The 20,107-nt window shown below is 39.8% G+C and overlaps 1 protein-coding gene across 2 annotated transcripts in view; it reads left to right on the top strand.

The window, feature by feature from the left end:
• Positions 1-20,107, top strand: part of RPTOR (regulatory associated protein of MTOR complex 1) — a 171,455-nt gene that overhangs the window by 32,681 nt on the left and 118,667 nt on the right. For both annotated transcript variants that reach the window (XM_067308133.1, XM_067308132.1), the window contains exon 4: positions 16,130-16,288. In XM_067308133.1, the coding sequence (XP_067164234.1) occupies positions 16,130-16,288 (159 nt within the window). The remainder of the gene's footprint in view (positions 1-16,129; positions 16,289-20,107) is intronic.

The raw sequence follows: 20,107 nt of genomic DNA, 5'->3' as shown, positions 1-20,107 counted from the left end.
CTGCTCATATCTGTAAGGTAGAATGAAAAAAACACCAAATACTTTTTTTTTAACTCTTCCCTTACTATCTTAAAGTATAAACTTCTGGATGATTGTTTTTCTTTCTCCTGGCCCCTTGAGCTGTTTTTGAATCTGGATATCACTTCATTAAAAGATTGTTGTGCAATCAGACAAAACTGGACACTTCTAAATAGTTATTTATTACTGAAAAGATAGGCTAGCAGTATCTCCTGTTGAGGATGATGCACTTTGGGCAGAATATAAAGACAACCAGGTTGAGATTTCATTTGTGCACCAAATTGTGGTCCTGCAGCCTAAAATGAGCTCTTAGTAATGTCCCAGTTTATATTTAAGAATCAAAAAGACAAAGCCTGAAACTTTAAGAGCTCTTAAAATAGCGGTTACAAAGAAGGAATAGTACTAAAATGACACAGTTGCTTAGCGGTTGTGTTATCTGACTAAGAAGGTTTTAAAGATGTGTCCTGGTGTGTACTTAAAATCCTGTTAGAGCGTTCTGTGATGTGGCCAGTCAAAGCCATCCAATTATCATCAGTCTCAGAAAAGGGATCTGGTATAGGAGAAGCAGATTAAAGTTCTTTTACCAATTCCCCTTTTTGTTTAAAAGTAAAAATTAATTACACAGCTATCTCAGAATTTTTATTTTATAGGGGGGGATTCCTATCATACAGTGCATGCTGATGGGTGTGAGTTATGCATGTGATGGAGCAGCCTTGTAATGTGTGGCAGCTTTTAATTGCCAAGGAACAAGCCTGTCTCTCAAATCTAATGTAGCGGATATTCAAGGTTAGTGCTCTTCATTTTTGTCTTCCCTGTCAACACCAGTTCTCCTGAACAGACTTCTCAAAGGTATTTTTTGGAAGTATTATTGAATACTGAATCCACACAATGGGGGCTAGGTGGCTTAGAATTCATTTCACATTGGACTTAAAAGCAAGGTCAAATACTCTGCAGAGAAAAGGTAAAGTCACTACACTGCTGACTACAGTCAAGTGAATAAATGTTCCACCCTAATTGCTTAGCTCTAGTAATGCATTTTGTCCTAGACATCTAGCAAATTAAGCTGTTTAAGTCTCGGGTTGCTTGTGAATATATTACCAGGCAGGAGACTGAGATGGATTTTTACAATGTAACCCAATATCTATAGAGAACTTGCCGAAGACTTGCAAGAGTATGTCTTGTGTTTTAATTTAGCATTTCAACTTGGTGTCCGTAAGTTATTAAAAATACTAAGAACAGTGAAGAAATTGTTTTAAGTTATCAATAGTTAATAATAGGATCAGAAGCAATTTTTCATGGGCTGTATTAACCAGGATAAGCTGTTGTTTGTTGCATCAATTTGGGAATTACAGCATGCTCCACTCTATTTAACTATACGCAGTTATTTTGTTATCTTTCATTAAATCTGATTAATTTACATCATGATAATTTAATGTGCCCACCACCTAAAATACAAGGCCAGGGGAGAGCAAAGGCTGCCTGGAATCTGTGGATATGGCCATTTGACTTGTGATTGAATGATAGTGTGCATAAAGTGAAATCACTTCTTGCAGTGCTGAGTGGATCTCTGCTGTTGCCACGTAACACGCTCCTGCAGCTGTTTGCTTCTCGCTAGTCTGCTTTTTGCAGTCTGACTGCTCGTAGCAGCAGGACCCGCTCCGGCGCTCCTGCCACGCGACACGAGGACACGCACACCCCAGTTGCATCAGTGCGAGTGTCGGGACGTTCCGGATACCCTCCGCGAGACTGTAGGCTCCTGCAAGCTCTCTGATAGAGTTTGCCAGATAGGTTGGGACAACTGTCAGAGATTCTTTAGAGAAAAGGATCCAGATTTATTAGATGACATTCTTTTTATTGCTGTATTAAGGGTTATTAAAAAAACCTGCTTGTTTTTGCATGCATGTTGTTGCATGCATTCCAAAGACTGAATTATATGTTTGACTGATTTCCCAATGAAGCCAGGCTTTTACAACCATGCAGTGCATGGTTTTGGCTTTGCCACCGTGTCTTAAATCCCAGTAATCTTAAAACACCACACACAATTTTTAAAAGGGTTGAGAATTCAAAACTTCAATGTCTTAAACATTTTGTGAATATAGCTGGGTGGAGGTAGTGGAGAGACTGCTACTGTTACCCCCTTGGTCAACTGTGGCACAGGTTGCGGTGTGAGCACAGCTCTTACCAGGCATTAACAGCTGTACATGGGAGGGAAGAGAACACCATTAACGCCCGAACCTTCAGAAAGAGATTGCATCTGATTAGATGAATTGAAAAAAAGAAAAAAAAGAAGAAAAAAAAAAAAAAGGGAGGGGGCAACAAAGTCAATCTGTATATGGACTTTCCTCTAAATCCCCTGTTAGCTTTAGTTTCTAAGGTCTTGCTATATGTCTTCTGGGTATCCAAATGGATTATATCAGGCATATCTTTCTCTTGTCTCATGCTCTTTGATTTCTTTAAAAAAAACCTCTAGAAGATAAAAGTTTATGATAAAGGAAAGCATGGCTTCTCGTTATTAGTGCTCAGTGGATTCTTCCCTGAGGTGTTTATTCATGTTTCTGTTAATTCTATTCCTTACTATTATTCCTCTCGGTGTGCTCAGCATAGATGTCGCACTCCCTTGGATTTCCTCTGGATTTCCTCTGGATTTCCTCTGGATTTCCTCTGGATTTCCTCTGGATTTCCTCTGGATTTCCTCTGGATTTCCTCTGGATTCATTTAAAGAAACTGTTGTGCTTACTTCTCTCCCATCTCCTGATACCCAGGTGGTTTAAACAGAGGCTACACAGTACAGTTAAAGTTCAGTAATTTAATGCTTGAGTTGATTTAGTTTATACTTTTGTTCAGCAACTCCTGGAGATGTGATAGGGATGTGGGAAGATTGTTGATAATCATTGCTTTTACCTGGCTGTGATTGATGATGGCCATGTCAGCTCTGTGATCGAGGGCTGTCTGCTTCCAGCAAGCGGAGCGGTAAGCGTATGCTTTTGAAATCCTGTAACTCCTGATCAACTGGAACAAGTAATCATGCTGTGCACTAGCTTTTTTTATGTTGTTATGCTAGCCCTTGTGCATCTTATAATTTTTTTTAATCCTCTGGAACCCAGTTTATAGATTTAATTGAAAATTTTTTGTTGGTAGTTGAAGTGTTGATTTATCTAGAGTGTTTTTCATACCAAAAATCAAAATGTCAGCATATTTTAAAACTGGTTTATATTTTATGATAGAATAACTTCTATTTTAAAATCTTCTAAGGAGAAAAAAAACTCAGTGGCTAGGAGAAACACCGCCTTCTGCTCCCCCGCAACCAAAAGCTCCCAAATCATAGTGATGCCTTGCAGCCACAGTTAGCGTACAGCTTCTACCCTGGGTTTCTTAAACAGGGGCTGCAGCAAACCAGAATGAATCTTTAGCTGATGTTTGTCTGGGCTTTAACAATGTTTTTTCTCAAGTAGAAAGAGGAAATCAGGAAGGTGTTCAGGAAAACGTGAATCCGCTGTTTGATACATGTACACCATTTCCACATAGAAATTCACTTACGATTTATAAATACACACCTCAAAAATAAGTGTAACAGTTTGAATGCACCAAAGTGTTGTAAACACAGATGTAAGAATAACTTTGCAGTCTGTATCTCTAACAGTTTTCTTACTTGGTGCAGCAAGATAATAGTGGTGGGTTGTACAGCCCTTGCACACACTTGTGCAACTGTTCCAGAGATTGTTTGTGGCTTATCTGATCTTCAAGGAACTATCAGAATTCTGTATGCATAAGCTTGTCTGCATTCTCCAACTCATTTTGGAGTTTTATTTTTTTTCTTCTTTCTACTCAACATCAAAAAGTTTCCTAATAAAAGAAGTGGAGGAGCTTGCAGAGAATCTCTGAATATTTAGTGGAAAAAAAAATCTAACTTATGACCTTCAGAGAAATGGAAACATGGGTGAGTTTGAACATCCAACCAAGAACAATACAATTGAAGATTGAGTCCTCATAAGGACAAAAAGGATGGCACAAGTCACTGTGAGCTTCCTTTCCACTGTACTAGAATGTGATTTAAGCCTTTTGAGAAGCTTACTGAAATTATTTTGACCCCTTTTTTTATTTTCTTGTATGTCATTACAGAATGATTTTGTAGAATGTTTTTAAAACAAGTAAATAAAAAAATATGGTAACAGGATGCTCTTTTAATTTATCTAAGTTATTCCTATTGTATTTTAATGTGCAAGTATAAATGCTGCCATTCCCCTACTGCATCTTTATTAAGTGAGGACCAGGTTTCAGAGGGATGTTATTATATAAAGCACAAACTTATCTGTATTATGTATGATTAAAATGCCCTGTGTTAATTTTGCCCTATTACAAATAATAGCTTTTTTAGTTTTCTGTTATTCCTAATTTTTGTTCTTATTAATTTGGAAAGGTTATATGAAATTACTTAAGCAAGAATTTTCTAGGACTTTGTAGCGTAAATGAGTGGAGATTTGAAAGAGTTCCTTGCCATGCAAAAATAAATGCATGTTTCATTATCAGTCTAGTTTCGTAAGCTGCATGAGAGGCTGTTGGAAATTACAGCGGGTTCTGACTTGTTAGGGCATCTGGAGTTTGCTGTAACCTGGTTTAGCCAGGTCCGGTGTTCTCCGCTGCGGCGGTCATGCGGCAGACGTGATTCCGGCTATCCACAAAAGTTATTATCTCTATTTCTGTCGGTGGCACTGAGGGTAATTTTCCTTTAGTCTGGTCTGCTGTATATTTATACTCTCCTTATGAAGAGTTCTTCATTTAAAGTCTTTTTATAGCCCTCAGGTCGACTGTAAGAAAAAGATGTTCCCGCCCCTCCCACTGCAAAAATCCGGTGCGCTGAAAGGTTCAGGCTGGCGCTGGCTGTCCTGAGGTTCAGCTGAACCACCGTGTTATCGTGTATTACTAACGCAGTAGTTACCACTCGCTGTTACCCCTGACACAGTAATTAAAGCCTAGAGCAGCGCTGCAGTATAGAATTGCTTTTTCCTATACCAGGATTCAAAATCAGACTTTAATATACTGATCACTGAATTAAATTGATTGATAAAGAGTATTTATATACAAGGGCTTATTTCAGTTTTTTATGTCAGTAGCTATTTGGTTCTACACTGTGAAATTTGTAGGTTAAGAATAGTATTTATCAAGAGATAAATATGAACTTATGAACTGCCTGTTGTATGACCAACTATATGGAAACCTATTATTGTAATATACCTGTATATACAGTATACATAGCATTTTCAAACTGTTTTTGTGTCTTAAAGCTAAAAGTCAAAAAACTGCCCATACTTAGCAGGGGAACAAAGTTTTTCATTATATGATTTGACTAGTGTATAACATTCAGTGCTGAGCATTATGCCAAAACACTGTAAATGTCAGTTATAGTTCCTTAATCTTCATTATCTAATAAAAATACAGAAGGGGAAGCAGTGTGGATCAGATGAAGATATTTTGATTTCATCAACAGTTAAGCTGTAATAATTGAAATAATAAAGGTACATTGAGATAGTCTTTTTGGTGTATAGCTCTGAAATGATATAAAAGGGGAGATACTCTTTGTCTCTCTACTTTGTTGCATTTGTAATGGAGATGCAGCTTGGCAGAGTTTTTGTGCAAGGATGAAAATCAAGCCAGAAGCATGTGCGTATAGGTGTGAGGTCGGTTTAAACTTCTCTGGTCATCTCCACTGTTCTCCAGTGTTTTCAGCATAATCGATTTTGTCTGCACATACACATTCTCGTTGTTTGTCCTTTTCACATTCTGAACGGTTATATTACTCAAAACTTCTTCTCTTTCAGTTAAGCCTATTAAGCTAAATAAAATAACTGTACCACTGATCTTTGAGTTTTATTTCACTTGGGAAGACTAGCACTTTCATTTTGGGAAATATTCTTTTTCATTATTTTATATGTTTCCAGGGTGTTCAGTAGTTTTAAAAATTTAAAACGTCAGTGACGTTGCTTTGCTACGTGGCACAACATAGTCATCCAATTATGTGGCTGTAAAATTGTTTGACGTATATAGGCATATTTTACATGTTTAAGTCGGAGTTTGTTCCAGACATGCTGAGGAACATGTTGCATCAAATTGACAGTTGCCCCTAAAATGTGGACTCTGAATTAATTCAATTCTACTTTTTCAACTTTAAGGCAAACTAAATCCAGAATTATTAGTGTTTGTCACTAATAGATCTTCCAACATCTGAGAATCATCTCGGGCTGCAGGGGTTTTATCTGATGCTTTGAATACAAGTTATTAGTCTGAATTCTCTAAAGCTGACAGTGGTGATTAACATATGCTCTTACACGCAGCTGCTGCCGCGTTGCCCTACGTCGCACGGTGGCCTTCAGGATTCGGGTATTCGTGCTGCTGGGAGAGAAGGCGGCCGTTAGAGGTACCCGCAGGGCGGCGTTTTCAGCTGAGTCACAGGGACTTGCTGCGGTTGTTGTATACGATGAAGAGGTGACGTTCAGGAACTCGGGCGTCCGGAGGCTAGAGCAGTGTGGTGATCCCAGGAGCACCCGCCCCTAAACTGAGTAAATTCTTTCATCTGTTGTAGAAATAATCTGTTTCTGAAGTTGCTCTTCTGCTTTGTTAGAGCTGAGGAGAAGGACCTGGTGTGGATGTGCTTCCTTCCAGGGCTGCCTTCTCACAGCATCATCAACGTGCTTTGAGTGGTAGGTTTTGGATCTCAGAACTTCAGCCTTGAGCAGTCGTCTTTTATTAAAAACTGAGCATAGACCTTCTGTAAGAATTTTCCTGTTGTTTCAGAACCTGGTATTTTGGAACATCCTATGAACCAGTAAACTGTTTCTTTTAATGATTGCTTAATAAACCCCTTCTCTTTTCTCTTTCCTCCTTATAAGATGTGGGTCTGACTTTATCATCATCCTTACAGGCTGAATCGGAAGGAATAGCCTCTTATTGCCGTGTGATGCTGTCTCCTGTTAAGGCACCTTTCAGTGACCGTTACTAATGCATAATGTTCCCTTAAAACAAACTTCAGGCCTGGCTGAAAGTCTCCTAATTATTTAACTGGTGATGTGGCCACTGAAACAATTTGAAAATGAATAAACATCATTTGTTAATAGTTAAATACTGGAAAAAAACATGGCGTCATGCTGTGGGCTTACCAGTTACATGCCTTAAAGTACAGCATCAGAGGTAACTAGTGAGAAATTGTGGAGCCTTTGCTCTAGACTTTACACTTTTCCAAAGTCTGTGTGTGCGTGAGAGGGAGCACCTCGAGGCTCCTTTTAGTGATCCTTCCCACCCAGCCCCAAAGTGGTAACTGTTCTCGCAGGTGCAGCGTTACAGCATCTGCTTCAGGGGCAGCCGAGAGTTTCCATTAGGTGGGGGGGTTTTTTGTTTTTTCCCTCTTTTTTTTTTTTTCCTTTTTTTTCCCCCCTAGAGGCTGATCACTTTGGCCTCGCAGAACATCCTAGCTAAACTGGATCATGGAACAACCACAGCAGCTTTGAGCAGTAGCGCAGATCTCCGGTGCAGTAGGAACGGGGACCTGTGTGCTGGGCAGGAGGCCCCAGTACTCACACGGTTGACGTAGGTAGCCCACGTGCACCTCGCTGGCCCTTGGAGCTGATGGTTTCTTTACTCTTGTTTTAGTAACTTATTTCTTTGTAAGGAACCCTTGTATTTCTGATTTTCAAATTTGGGCATTGTTCCAAAAACATTCTCTTGGAATAATTAGATTGCTTTTAATCCTTTTAATTAAATCATATTAAGTAGGCTGTCTGTGTGCATGGTAAGGAGTGAGGTTTAATGTATCTTCATTTGGAAACTGGGATTCAAACATGACCTAAGTCACAGTGCGGCGGCCGCCCAGCATCCTGTGCTGTCCTATTTACGCTGAGGTTCACCTTGAGCAGGAGGGTTGCTTTGAAGAATAAGGTAGAAATGATTATTGTAAATCATTACAGGGAAGAATTAGGATATGTTAGGAAAAAACTTTTATAACAAAAAATGGAAACTCGCTGCCTTGAGAGACTTTTGAGCATCTGCCATTGGAAGCCTTTAACGCAGGTTAGACAGACATTTGCCAGGAAGGATACAGATGGAATTGATTCTGCCTCAGGAAAACTGGGATGGGACTGGACTAGATTACTTCACGAAATCCAACCCAGCCTTGTTTTCCAAGATTATATGGGACTAAACAATGAGATTGAAAATTTTCTTATTTTGCACTTTGCTGTTTTTGTGTTGTTCATGCCCTGAGTATTAACTGACAGTTTGCTTTTTTTTTTTTTCTGTGTTATAGTGAATTTTAAAACTTCAGATATTACAAACATACTGATTCCATTTTATTCATTTTATCTGTAGCGGTATGGAACTCTGCAACTATTTATTTTTAGCTTTGTATCTGCTATTCTGGACGTGGGACTCTTTGTCAGCCAAAACCTGTTTTAAAAAAATTTTCAGCAAAATGAAGCTTTTATATTTTAAACTGTTATCTGTTTTGGGAAGGATTGTGCATGTGGTTTCTTCTGTAAGAAAGTGTAAAAGAGTGTCTGCTTCAGTCAGCTGCTAAAATGTTGACTGCTGGAGTAGTTCCTCCTGTTGATAAAGCTGGAAGACCTCTTCAGATGGAGGGCGGTGCGGCAGGGTGCAGGTAGTCTCTCAAGAAGAGCAAAGTCGTCTTACTTGGCCCCTTCCTATTTTGGGGGCTTGTTTACGTGCTAGCGTGTTCAGGCAGTCAGGGCGTTCCTGGCCCTTTTGAGGAGAGGAGGGGAGATGTGGATAGTGATAAAGGAGCAGAGTAACGATTTCTCGGAGAACTTCGTTAGTGCTTGCATGATGAGTTTCAAGACATTCCTCAGTGTTTGTCAAAGTACTTCCATATCTTAACTGTTCCTTTCTTGCCCTGTCACTCCACTCCAAACAGCCTGTACCGCTTCCTCTGTGAAATGCTGTCTAAGGGGCGTACAGCTTTAAATCCTGCTTAAACAAGTTATGTCTGAGAATTTCTTAACTTCTAAATGTGGAGCTTTTGTCCTTGTGCGGATGATGCCTTTTCTGCACTCACACAGTTTGACCATCTTTATTCTCCATTTAGCTGTTCACATTAGCATCTTACAGTGTTAATGTGTCTTTAGGATAACTTTGCAGAATGTAGCTATCCTAAAGATTTCCAGTCCAAACTAACCAAAAGCATCAGACCTCACCAGTATGAAGTTACTAGGGAAAGCAATTTTGGGAACGCATGCTAATATAAAATGTAGAAACATGAATTTATTTTTATGGAGGTCATGCCCATCAGTTTTAGTAAGGTTTCTTAGTGATAAAAGGTGAGCAACTTTAGGCTTTTATGCTAAAAGTTATGGCAAATTATAATTTGTAAATACTAAAGCCTATTTGTGCCAACTGATGCGTTTTCCCTATAGCTCACACCTGCTGTGCTATAGGTGTTGCTGCTCTGCCACTGAATCTTCCCTCCTGAAACTACAAGGAGAAACCTCTCTCCCTGATGAAAATGCCCTGCTGCTCCAGCATGCATCTGTCACTCCGCAGGGCTGATGGATGCCAAATGAGGACAGAAACTTGGCCTGGCTTCCAAACCCTTCTTCTTACCATAGTCCATTAATGGGGTAGGCAACATCAGCAACTTAAAATCGCTTATCCTCAAATTGTCACCTTCAGAACTCTCCATTTCTTCTTTTTATAGGACCTAATCCTGAGGTGAGTTCCCTGAACTCAGCACCTGGCAGGGCTGAGCACAGTGGAGTCTGACAGATAATGAGTCAGGTTCTGGTTTCTCCAATGATACCAACAGCACTTTGTCACAAAATCAGCAACTTCTGCAGTTCCTGCTGGTCTGAGCATAACTTGTGATACGCTGGGAAAGGGGCTTCTAACTTGGAGTCTTCTTGGTTATGTCTGATTTATGTCTTGACCCCCATCAAAGTAAAAGAAAAATCTGTAATTAGGTGAAAGTTTCAAAGTGGAGCCATTAATTTAAGCACAAAATCCACAGAACTGTGAGAATTACTTCGTGCAGCCAATAAATACTGACATTTCTTGGTAGGGTAGGAATTGATGAACACAGTGAATTGGTTTTTCCCCTCTAGTCAGACTCATCTTGGAGAGGTTGCCGTATCACCTGCTACTCAGCAACCATGTGGGTGTTTTATTTACCCTTCGAAAGAACTAAATCCCCCCTGAAATGAATGGGGTAGTGCTGGGGAGAAGCGAGAAGCTTGTGCTTCACTGCTGCTTCGTTTCGAGGTTTGTCAGTGGAGCAGCGGTGACGCCAGTGCAGTTCCTTCAGCCAAGGCTGGGTTTAGTAACTGCCTGGGTATGCAGTCGGTAAGTGACTGTTTCCTTACCCCGGTGTTTTTCCAGACCTGCTGATTGTGCTGGTGGTGTCAGTCCTGCGCCGCTGGCTCGTTGGACCTAGCTCGCGCATCCTGAGGAAAATGCCGCTGAGCTAGCGTCGATCCTCGAGCCAGGTTTCAAACCCTAGGTGTGCTCAAACACGGCTGTTGGCTTGGGTGAGGAAAGTGTTTCTGTGTAGTTTTGATAGATCTTGGCTTTAGAGAATCCATGTTTTCTCTCTTAAAGATGATGTCTCTGATTTCATCATGGTAGGAGTAATCTACTATTCTTTCTGATGAAAAAGATGAGCCTTAATAGTGTATTCTCCATTTTTATTCATCTTATTGTTACTCTGTCTTCCTCCACGTTCAAAACCTGGGGTGCCTGTCGCGGGCTACTGTGCCGACACTGCAGTCGCTGGCCGCGGCCGTCCCCTGCGGTCTGCGGTTCGGCAGATCCTACACGCCGCTTGCTGCTGCTTGCTGCTGCAGCAGCAGCAAATCAGCTTCGTTGTCCAGGTCGTTTGCTGCTAGTTTGGCCAGTTGAGCCTGTTCAGCTTAGGGTTGTGAGGAGAGCCATAGCTGCTGGTTGATGCAGACTGCTCTGGAGCCGTGGCGTTGCTCCAAGAAGATACGTTTTTCTCTAAATGCCTCATACAATACTTTTTTTTAATTCTGGAAGTCAGACTCCTGTCCCAGAGTTTTCCTGAAATTTTGAAATCAAATATTTGTAATAAATATTGTTCCCCAAACTATCTGTGTAGCGTTGTAGGGCTGTAAGGACAAGAAACTTCTACCAGTGTCTGTGCAAGTGGGAATTGAATAGAGTATGCTACCTCTTTTGGTGTTTATACATTTCATATATACATCTCAGTTTAAATGCAATTGTACTGTTGGAGAGATGGTCATCCTTAACGTCTTCCCTAGCACTCGGCAGGAATGGCAGCCTGTGGGTTAGTTTGCAATGTTGCATTTCAGTCCACTTTAATCTTAGCAAAACGAAATATGTAACAACTTTGCACACTTGCATCCTTTGGCAATTTTTTTGATAAGAAAAAACACTTTTGTCGGCTGCAGATACAGTGTGATAGTGGAAAAAAAAGTGCTTGACTTAGCTGTAGGAATAAGATCTGCTACACTGATTCCAGGCCTTTGTAAAGGTAGTGGTGGAAGGAACTGAATGCAAAAGAAATTGAGCTCTACGACATCAGAATTGTTATGTTTTTAAAGTGTGATTGTGGTTCTCGATTTGCAATGCAGACTGTCCTAATACGCCTCCTCACTTCAATGTGAAAAATGAATGGAGAGGCCTGGATGGAAAGAAGCATAAGAAACTCTTTAAATTCAGGAGTTTTCATAATTAAAATATTTCTTCCTTACTCTAAAAGGAAGCTTTGCATGTTTTGAAGATCTGGAGTTAGTTATTATTTATCCATTGTAATTGATGCTGTATAAAATATTCTGCAAGTTTTTACTACCCAAAATTCAGTAGCTAATGCTAATGACGTCTTTCAGTTAGAAATGTTGCACAGTAAATATGTTGTTCTTGTTTAGCAGTAATGACCAATGTTATATGCAACTGCATCGTGCTAAAGACCATCTTTTAATTCCCATAGAAAAATAACCTGCTGTCGTTAATATGTGAGCATTTATGAAGCTCCTATTGAAGCTCTTAAAGAACAAGAACCTAAGTATTACAGTAAGAATTGTAATTTTTGTGTTTCACGCAAACTGTAGTTTATCTCTTTCAAGTTTACTCTTTAGCCTGCTTTGCTAAAGAAAAAAAAAACACATTGCAGGAGAAAAAACACTTGAGGCTTCTGTGCTAAACGTTTCTGATTGCAGATGGGAATTCTCCCGAGCTGCCTTTCTTGCAGCTGTGCAGAAATAAAGCAGCATTGTAAAATAGTTCAGATTTGCTGGCTAGACTTTTAAGAGGATTAATGCTTCTTCAGTCTTTCTGCTTGTTCTTCTGTCTGCCTTCTCCTTTTGAATTTGAGTCTTCCATCCTGCAGAAAAGAGCATGGCTCGGGCCATGGAGTTAAGACTTTACAGGAATGCACGTACCTTCATATATTTTTTAAAAAGCACTAAGTTGACAAAGTGTATGATGGAGTAGAAGTATTGAAAATAAATGAAACTTTGAGCCCTCCATTTGTTGGATCATTTCTTTGGTTTGTATTTCTGCCAGTTACTGTCAGTAACATTTGAATTGTCTCTGACATCTCGCAGTAACAGGGACAGAATTCAGGAAACTTCTGTTCTGGCAGTCTAACATCTGGCTAAAACGATCATGAATGGAGGGGAAAGACAAAAATCAAGGTTTTTATGCTCTTTCTGTATGTTTTTCTCAAAGTCCGTCAGTTTCTATCGTCCTGTTCTGGAAGGAGAACCTTAGGTCATTTTTTAAAGTTGCTAAAAATTGTAGCCTATCCCACAGAGTAACCTTCTCCTCTCCCCCCACAACTAACACCCCCTCACCCCAGTGAGCCAAACAAACCCTCAACTCTTCTTGCAATTTCTGTACTACTTCTCTTTTTTTTTTTTCTTTTCTCACATCGTTGAGAAAAGCCTTGAAAATACCAGGAAAAATAAAAAAAAGACAACACATGGTCTGGGTAGCTACTCAGATAACCATTTGTTGTGGTGTGCATGTGAATGGTGCTTAATAAACTCCTGCCTGAAAGTCCTTAGCTGACAGGTAGGTGCTTGTCTGCTTATTTACGGGCTCCCTTCTCTCCCTTTCATTCTTCTCAGCCTTGTGTTTATAAATGTGTAAATGATATGTTTACATTTTGGATCTTTAGATCTACAGGCTTTTGTTTTAGAGTTTGAATTCACCTCCATTCATTGCTAGCTGTATTTAATATTTATGCTAAAAGGATGTGAGGAGTGTTCCAATGAGTGTTATTTATTTATTCATTTTTTCATTTATTTATTTATTTTAAAGGAATTGAAAAAATTACCCACCACTCTGGTTATAGTGCCTTGTAAAGGTGCCAGCAGGCAGAATGTGATTTAAGGTGCACATTTTTGCAGATCAGCACTTTTATAACAACACTGAAAGGAGAGAGAGAGTTAGACGGGGTCTGTGTTGAGATTAATATGGCCTCTTATCTTTACCTATTTTGGAAGCCCCCCAAAAGTATCAGCGTCCGACCGCTGGTTCTCTTTCTTACATTTTCTTTCCTTTTGCTTGCTTTGCTTCATGCCTGTGATCTTGTAAATGATACCGTTCAGTGTATCCACCTTGCTTGTTGGCTTGAAATGCTGACTGTTAATTGAGCAGCATGATATCTATTTTTCAAGCTACATAGATAAGCAAAACATTTTTATATTACATAATGTGCTTCATCCTTTTTTACTATGATATTTTTAGACCTTTGTATCTCTGAGTATCATAGAAGAATGCTTAAAAAGTCCAAACCTGAGGCCTTGATTTAGAGGCTTTCAATAGCAGACTTTTGTGGAGGTATGTTTACAGTTGTCCTACTCTTACGCCTGGTTCTTTATTTCACTGTGTCAGCATTAATTTTTTAGGCCATTGTGATTCTGGATTATCAGTTTCTCTTCATAGGTCTGGAGGAGAAAAGGAGAAACAGGCTTTTATCTTTCAAAGGGCAGTTAAAAAACTGTTATTATTTGGCCTGGCTTCAAAAAAAATGCATCTTTGAGTATGACAAAGTAGCTACTATTTAGGAATCTCGAACATATCTGAGTAAGAATGTATTTGAAATGTTGAATTCTTACAGCATTTTTTCTTTCTGAACATAGAAATGTGCTAAGATTTACATGCTTGTAGAATTATATAGCTAGGAATGATGATGTAGTAGCCACAGCCAAAGTTGTACTGATATTGAATATCAAATTTTTCCAGGAGCAAGAGAAGCTTCTGATGCTCAGTTCCCCCCTTTTCCCCAGCTGTGTGAATGCCAGATTCCTGGGACTTTGGGGCACTTTTTTTTTTAAATCAGAATGGCATTGTCATAAAGCATAAAGTAGTGGAGGTGAGATTATGAAATGTAATAATTATCATATTCATTCGTGGTCTCATTAATGACAAAGTTTTAACCAATAGGCGTTTTCCTTTAGGGCTGGGGATGCATACAGCCTGGAGTAATGTGGTGCCTGACCTTAACAGCTAATAGTTAATAAGTTAATTTAAAAGTTTGATAATGTTATGCTAGGTTGCTTTGATTCTTTTTTCTCTGTTTTCGTCTGTCACCTAATGTTGAATGAAATTGTCGTATACTTGCTGATTGTGCGTTCGTTTATTTTTCTGTAATTCTGCAGGTCTATGTAGTTCATTTTAGTATCTACAGGTAACTAGTTACTTCTGGAACAGCTATACATTTATTCAGCAGTCCTCTATATGCCTCTTATGTGAAGAGGAGACAAGGACCGTTGAAACGCAGTAGCGTTTCTAGCCTGATAGCAGCAATGATGATGATGAGCTATTGTGATTCAAAGTATAGTTATCACTGAAAACCTATCTGCTGGCAGAGTGTGTGGTGTGAGTAATTGTAACGAGTTAGCCATTTTTCTTCTTGAAGCCCAACTTTTTGCCTTAAAATTTTTCGCGTTGTATTACGCTTTCTTATGTTCTAGTCGTGTAGGATTATGCTTCTACCATTTTGCTCAGTTCCGTTCCCGTATATACATAGCTCTACAAGAAATGCTGGAGATAGTAGTGAAGTATAGAGATTTCCTTAGGAGCTTTAAAAAATTCTGCGTTCCTGCCTGTACTGCTTACATGTGCAAGAGGAAAGGGAGAGGAAAGGGAAGATTGTTTTCCTTTTCCTTCTCCTTGTGTCCTTGCTCAGCGGTCTGCTTGAATCTCCCTGCGGTTTCCCTTTCTTCCCCTCCTGGCAGCTCTGTTTATGGGGTCGGTGCTGCCCTGTTGGGAAGCAGGGAGGAACTCCTCACTGCCCAGGCTACAGGATCCGTTCCCTGATCCGCCGCTCATGGTCCACGGGCTCCGTGTCCTTTCCCCTCGCCCAGGCTAGAAGTCTCCTGCTGTAGCTTGAGGCTCTTGTGTCTGCTGTGGGTCCAGCTCAAAATGGCACAACTCCGTTTAGGTTTAACATATTTGCCGAGGTGTTGGCCAGGCTTCTTTTATAGCCGTCTCGTTAATGAAAGGGGATTCCTTTATGCCACGGAACTAACGAGTCAGGATTTAGGAAGAGGAAGGTGCTGCGGATGTTACAATCCCATGCAGGATACGTATCTCAACTTTCCTGTCCTTCAGCTGGGTTTTTCCATTCCTTCAAGGCCTGAAGCAAGAACCGTGTCCTTTTTTCAATAGGAGGGAAGAAGCAGTTCAATGTGAGAGCTGAGGTTTATGGAATATCAGGCTTGTACATTTTTCTGTCTTTGAGTGAATTTTGTTCGTTCGGAGGTTCACAGGGTATGAATTTGAGGATTAGAGAATTGTACGGAATCATTTTTGAGGCTCACTAATATTGAAAATGTATTTGACATTCCTAAGGCATTTTGAACATTAGTAATCCCTGGATGAGATGGATCAAAGTTCAGGATATGTAGTAAACTAAACTCATACCTGTATTCTTACTATATGTGTCTGTGCATTCCCACACACGGAATAACAGGCATATTTTGTTTATTCAGCTGTTTAGTAAATGTTTTATGTTTTCTTTTTCCAACATGCCAGTTTATATACATGCTTCCTACTTGAATAGATGCATACATCTTAAATAGATTTGTGTTTACAGTTAAAATGATTAACTTACATTTTATGTTCCTAGGCCAGATACAAGCAGAGTCTTGATCCTACAGTGGATGAAGTTAAGAAACTGTGTACATCTCTACGTCGAAATGCCAAGGAAGAACGGGTCCTTTTCCACTACAACGGACATGGCGTCCCCAGGCCGACAGTAAATGGGGAGATCTGGGTCTTCAATAAGGTGCGTCTTTGAGGATCAGTGTGCAAAACAGATGAATGTTTTTCACTGCTATGTAAATTCTATTACTGTTTTGTTAGAAAGAACAACTGAAGTTTCAGGATTGGAAAAGTATTCACAAATACTTATTTAGTTCCACGCTGACGGCTGTCTGCTTTCTTCTGTGTCCTTAAAGTTCTTCTGTGAGACCAAACAGGTTGTCCCTCTCCGTGCTGCAGAGTAGCAGAGCCTTCTCCGATGCGCTGAGGGTCATTACAAAACCCTGAGAAGCCAGCTACTTTCACTTCATCTGATTTTCAGATGTAACACCCTCGCTCTGTCATGTCTGGAGCAAATGGTGAAGCTCCTTGATGGACTTGACTTTGCTGCCATATGTCACTGTCTGAATGTTAAGTTCTTAAATTGAAGTTTATGCTTAAAATGTCAACTAACTCTGAATAGCCATTATTCAAACTACATGGGGAAAAAAGCATGAGGCCAACAAAACTGTGGCTAGTTCTACTTCTAAAGCAGAGTATTGAGGAACCTCTGAGTACAATGAAGTAGGTACCTTTTATTTTCCTAAAGTTTTTTTTGCCACTGTTGCTTAGCTATGATTTGTACAACTATGTGTCTCCCATATTCGTATTCAATACCTTTCCGGTGGTACTGGGTGTGACCTAAACGTACTTTGCTTTCCCTTTAGTTAAGCTATTTAGTGTCTATTAAGGGTAACTGATTTAGAATGGAGTCTTAGGAAATGGAGATATACTGCCAGTAGCTGAAAAGTGCATCCAGCTGACAGAGAACTTGCATTCATTATTATAGATTGGCTCCTATTTTGTTTTGGGGGCCTATTGAACTTCTGTTCTCTTAGTTCACATGTATTATTTTTATAATTGAAAAAGCATTCAATGATAATTTGAAAGAGGTAGGGGTAGAAGGGAAGGGGAGAAAGTACAAGAGGGCATCATTTTATTCTGGTGCATCTGTATTGGAGACTTGATTAGTATTCAGACCGTCATATTAAACAGCTCGTTCTGAAGCTGAATTTGGTGTTTCAGAACAAATAGCAGTGACCTTCTTCTCACTTACCAGCCAGTGGGTAATAAATAAGCCAGAAAGAATGCTGGGCGGAATGTGATACACATGGAAGAAGAGGAAATTACTGTTCGATGAAGTTTGTGTGTTGTGCCAAATGTTTTATTAAGAACTTACTGGGTATTTGCCAGTTTTTCTGGAATCTCAGCTGGGGTAGGATGGTTGAGGACTCCACTGCTGATTAGGAGCTGCAGTCTCTTTTGATTTGTCTTATGAACTATGAAAAAAATTGTTATAAAATGATATTCTGATATGTAGATTAAAAAAAGATTAGAACCTTCAGGAAGTATCATTTAGCGTGATTTGCTTCAGCTACACGTCTCAGTTGTTTTGTTTAGTTAAACAGAGTTCAAATTCTACTGGGAAGACATGTGGAAGAGGAAATAGTGTGGTGCAATTTGGGTAAGGCACTTAAAAAGCTGATAGCTAAATTAACCTGATCTTTGAAAACCAAACCTCCCTTGTCTCTTACATGCAGGTTTTTCTTGAGTTTAATTTTTTATAGATCTTGACATGTTATACTTGCTATGGTATAAATACCTTTGTGGTTACCTTCATCTTTCAGGGCTCCCTTATGAAGCAAGCCTGTGTTTTTGATACTTAATCTAGTCTGAAAGATAAAGAGAATAGCAATAAATAAATAATCTGACACTCATCTGTGTTCATTTTATTAGAATTAAAACCTTCTATATGTTCTGTAGAAAAAGAAGGCAGTAGTGAGGCGTCCCTCTGACTGCGTTGCCTCGAGAAGCGGTGTGGGGAGGTGTCTGGTTCTCCTCCCCTCCATGCCTCTTTCCGCTGCCCTTCCTCCTTCCCTAGAAATCCCCTCTCTTCAGAAAGTGTTTCAGCTCTGTAACTTCATGGGGTGAGAGACAGCATTAAAGGAAGCCGAAAATATTTTCAGTTGTAATTTTTTTCCTATCTTTTAATGGCTCAACAAGTGGGGCTCTACTCCAAGACGGCATGTGAAGGCTTATAGTGCTTTAATTTTTTTAATTTTTGCTTTGCAGCTTGACAAACAAAATGTTCCTGAACTCTTTGTTAGTGAGATAATTAGACATAGAAAGAACTAGGGACGAATTCCCATAGGTTCATCACCACAAAATTTACTTTCTGAGATTTCTGAGAGATCCATTAGGTTGAGAAATCCCAGGACAGAAGCTGAGTACGCAAACCTTCCAAAGAAGCTCTTTAGCTTTAGAGAAATTAATGACTATATACTCTTCAAACATTGTTTCATCTTGGATAGGAACTGGAAAGAGAAATTTTATCATACTTTGGAAGGGATGATAATTTTGAAAATTTCCTTTTTCCAGGCTTTCTTTTGTACAAATGGATGTGAAATGTATGCATAGGAGAAGCAGATTGTGCAACTAATGTAGTAACATGAAACAGTTACAAGATGGACCTCATGGTTGTCTCCCTATGTCTTTCAGAAACTATTCCTTTATTCTAACTGATATTTAAATTATTCTTAGTCGGTCAGCTATAAGAATCGGAATGTCTTTTGAGTGATGTTCCAAATACTTCCAAAACACTTTTAGACACTTGGGCTCAGCAAGCACACAGTATTTTGAGATTGCTTCAAGTATTATATCTTTTATGATATGAGCAACTGGTAAGAGCCTTTGGTAAAGCTGCTGTCCAGTTTTCATTGCAAAAGACCCTTTGCAGCCTTTGAGATGATCTACCCCTCGGTGGTGTTACTGGCCGTCTCTGAAAGGTAGCAGTGAAAGCTCTTTGGTTGAAAAAGCATTGTCACAGCTGTTCGAGTTTTGTTGAGATAAACTTTTGAAACTTGTTGGTTCACTTCCCTTGCTTGTATTTCTCGGGAGCCTTCTGACCACCTGCCAAAATAATCTTCTGGCTCCAAAACAGGAGATGTATTCCCTTTAATGGGAGCCATAGAGAGGTATAGCTTGAGGTGGAGCTGTGCTGATCTGTCTCCAAACACTTCCTAGCTGCCTTCGGTCTGAAAGGTGCATGCTTTAATCTGCCCACTGTTCTGCTGAAACATCCCCTGTTTGACCAGGTGAGGGCCAGAAGCTGCAGGTCCTCCTTGCGCCGTAGGAGACTGCCGTGGTTCATCGCTTTAAACTGGCTTAAAGCGCTCTTGTTCATATGCGTTAGAAGTCAGCCCTTAATTACAGAAACTTAGGATTTTTTTTTCCTGTAGATTTCCCGGTTTGGCTTACCCTATGGTACCGGCCTACAAAGGAAGGCTGAGACAGACCTGGTGAACTGGACGATTTGGCGTTGTCTGGCGTTTTGCTGGACATTGAAGCTGCAACAGTGTGCTTGTTGTGTATGTACTGTGTGTGTTGCATCAGTAGGGAGCAATGTTCTCTTCCTAGTTTTGCTTGCTGCCACTTTCCAAGAAAATCCCAACATGGTTTACAAAAAAGAGCCGCTTCTCCCCCAACTTCCAACGTGTTTATTCTGAAGTTCTGGGGAACTTTGCTGCAAAATCCGAAGAACATTTGTTAAAGATTTTTGAGCTGTCTGTTAAGAGATTGCTTATGAAAATTGTTCCAAATCAGTTTCTAGCCTAATTGTTACTTGTTACTTTTTTTTTTGAGTCCTTCCTGTAAACAGCCACCAAATGTGGATTTGGGGAGTTGCATTAATACAGCAGAAACTTTTGTGCTAAAAACCAAAGTCAATCCTGAGAAGAAAACGACAGGCAAGCTCGTTCATACCCACAGCCCCAGCGTGGCAGAAGCGAGATAAACAACAGGCATC

The sequence above is a fragment of the Apteryx mantelli genome, chromosome 19, assembly GCF_036417845.1.
Source record: "Apteryx mantelli isolate bAptMan1 chromosome 19, bAptMan1.hap1, whole genome shotgun sequence".
Taxonomy (NCBI): domain Eukaryota; kingdom Metazoa; phylum Chordata; class Aves; order Apterygiformes; family Apterygidae; genus Apteryx; species Apteryx mantelli.
This window is presented reverse-complemented; position numbering and strand designations above follow the sequence as displayed.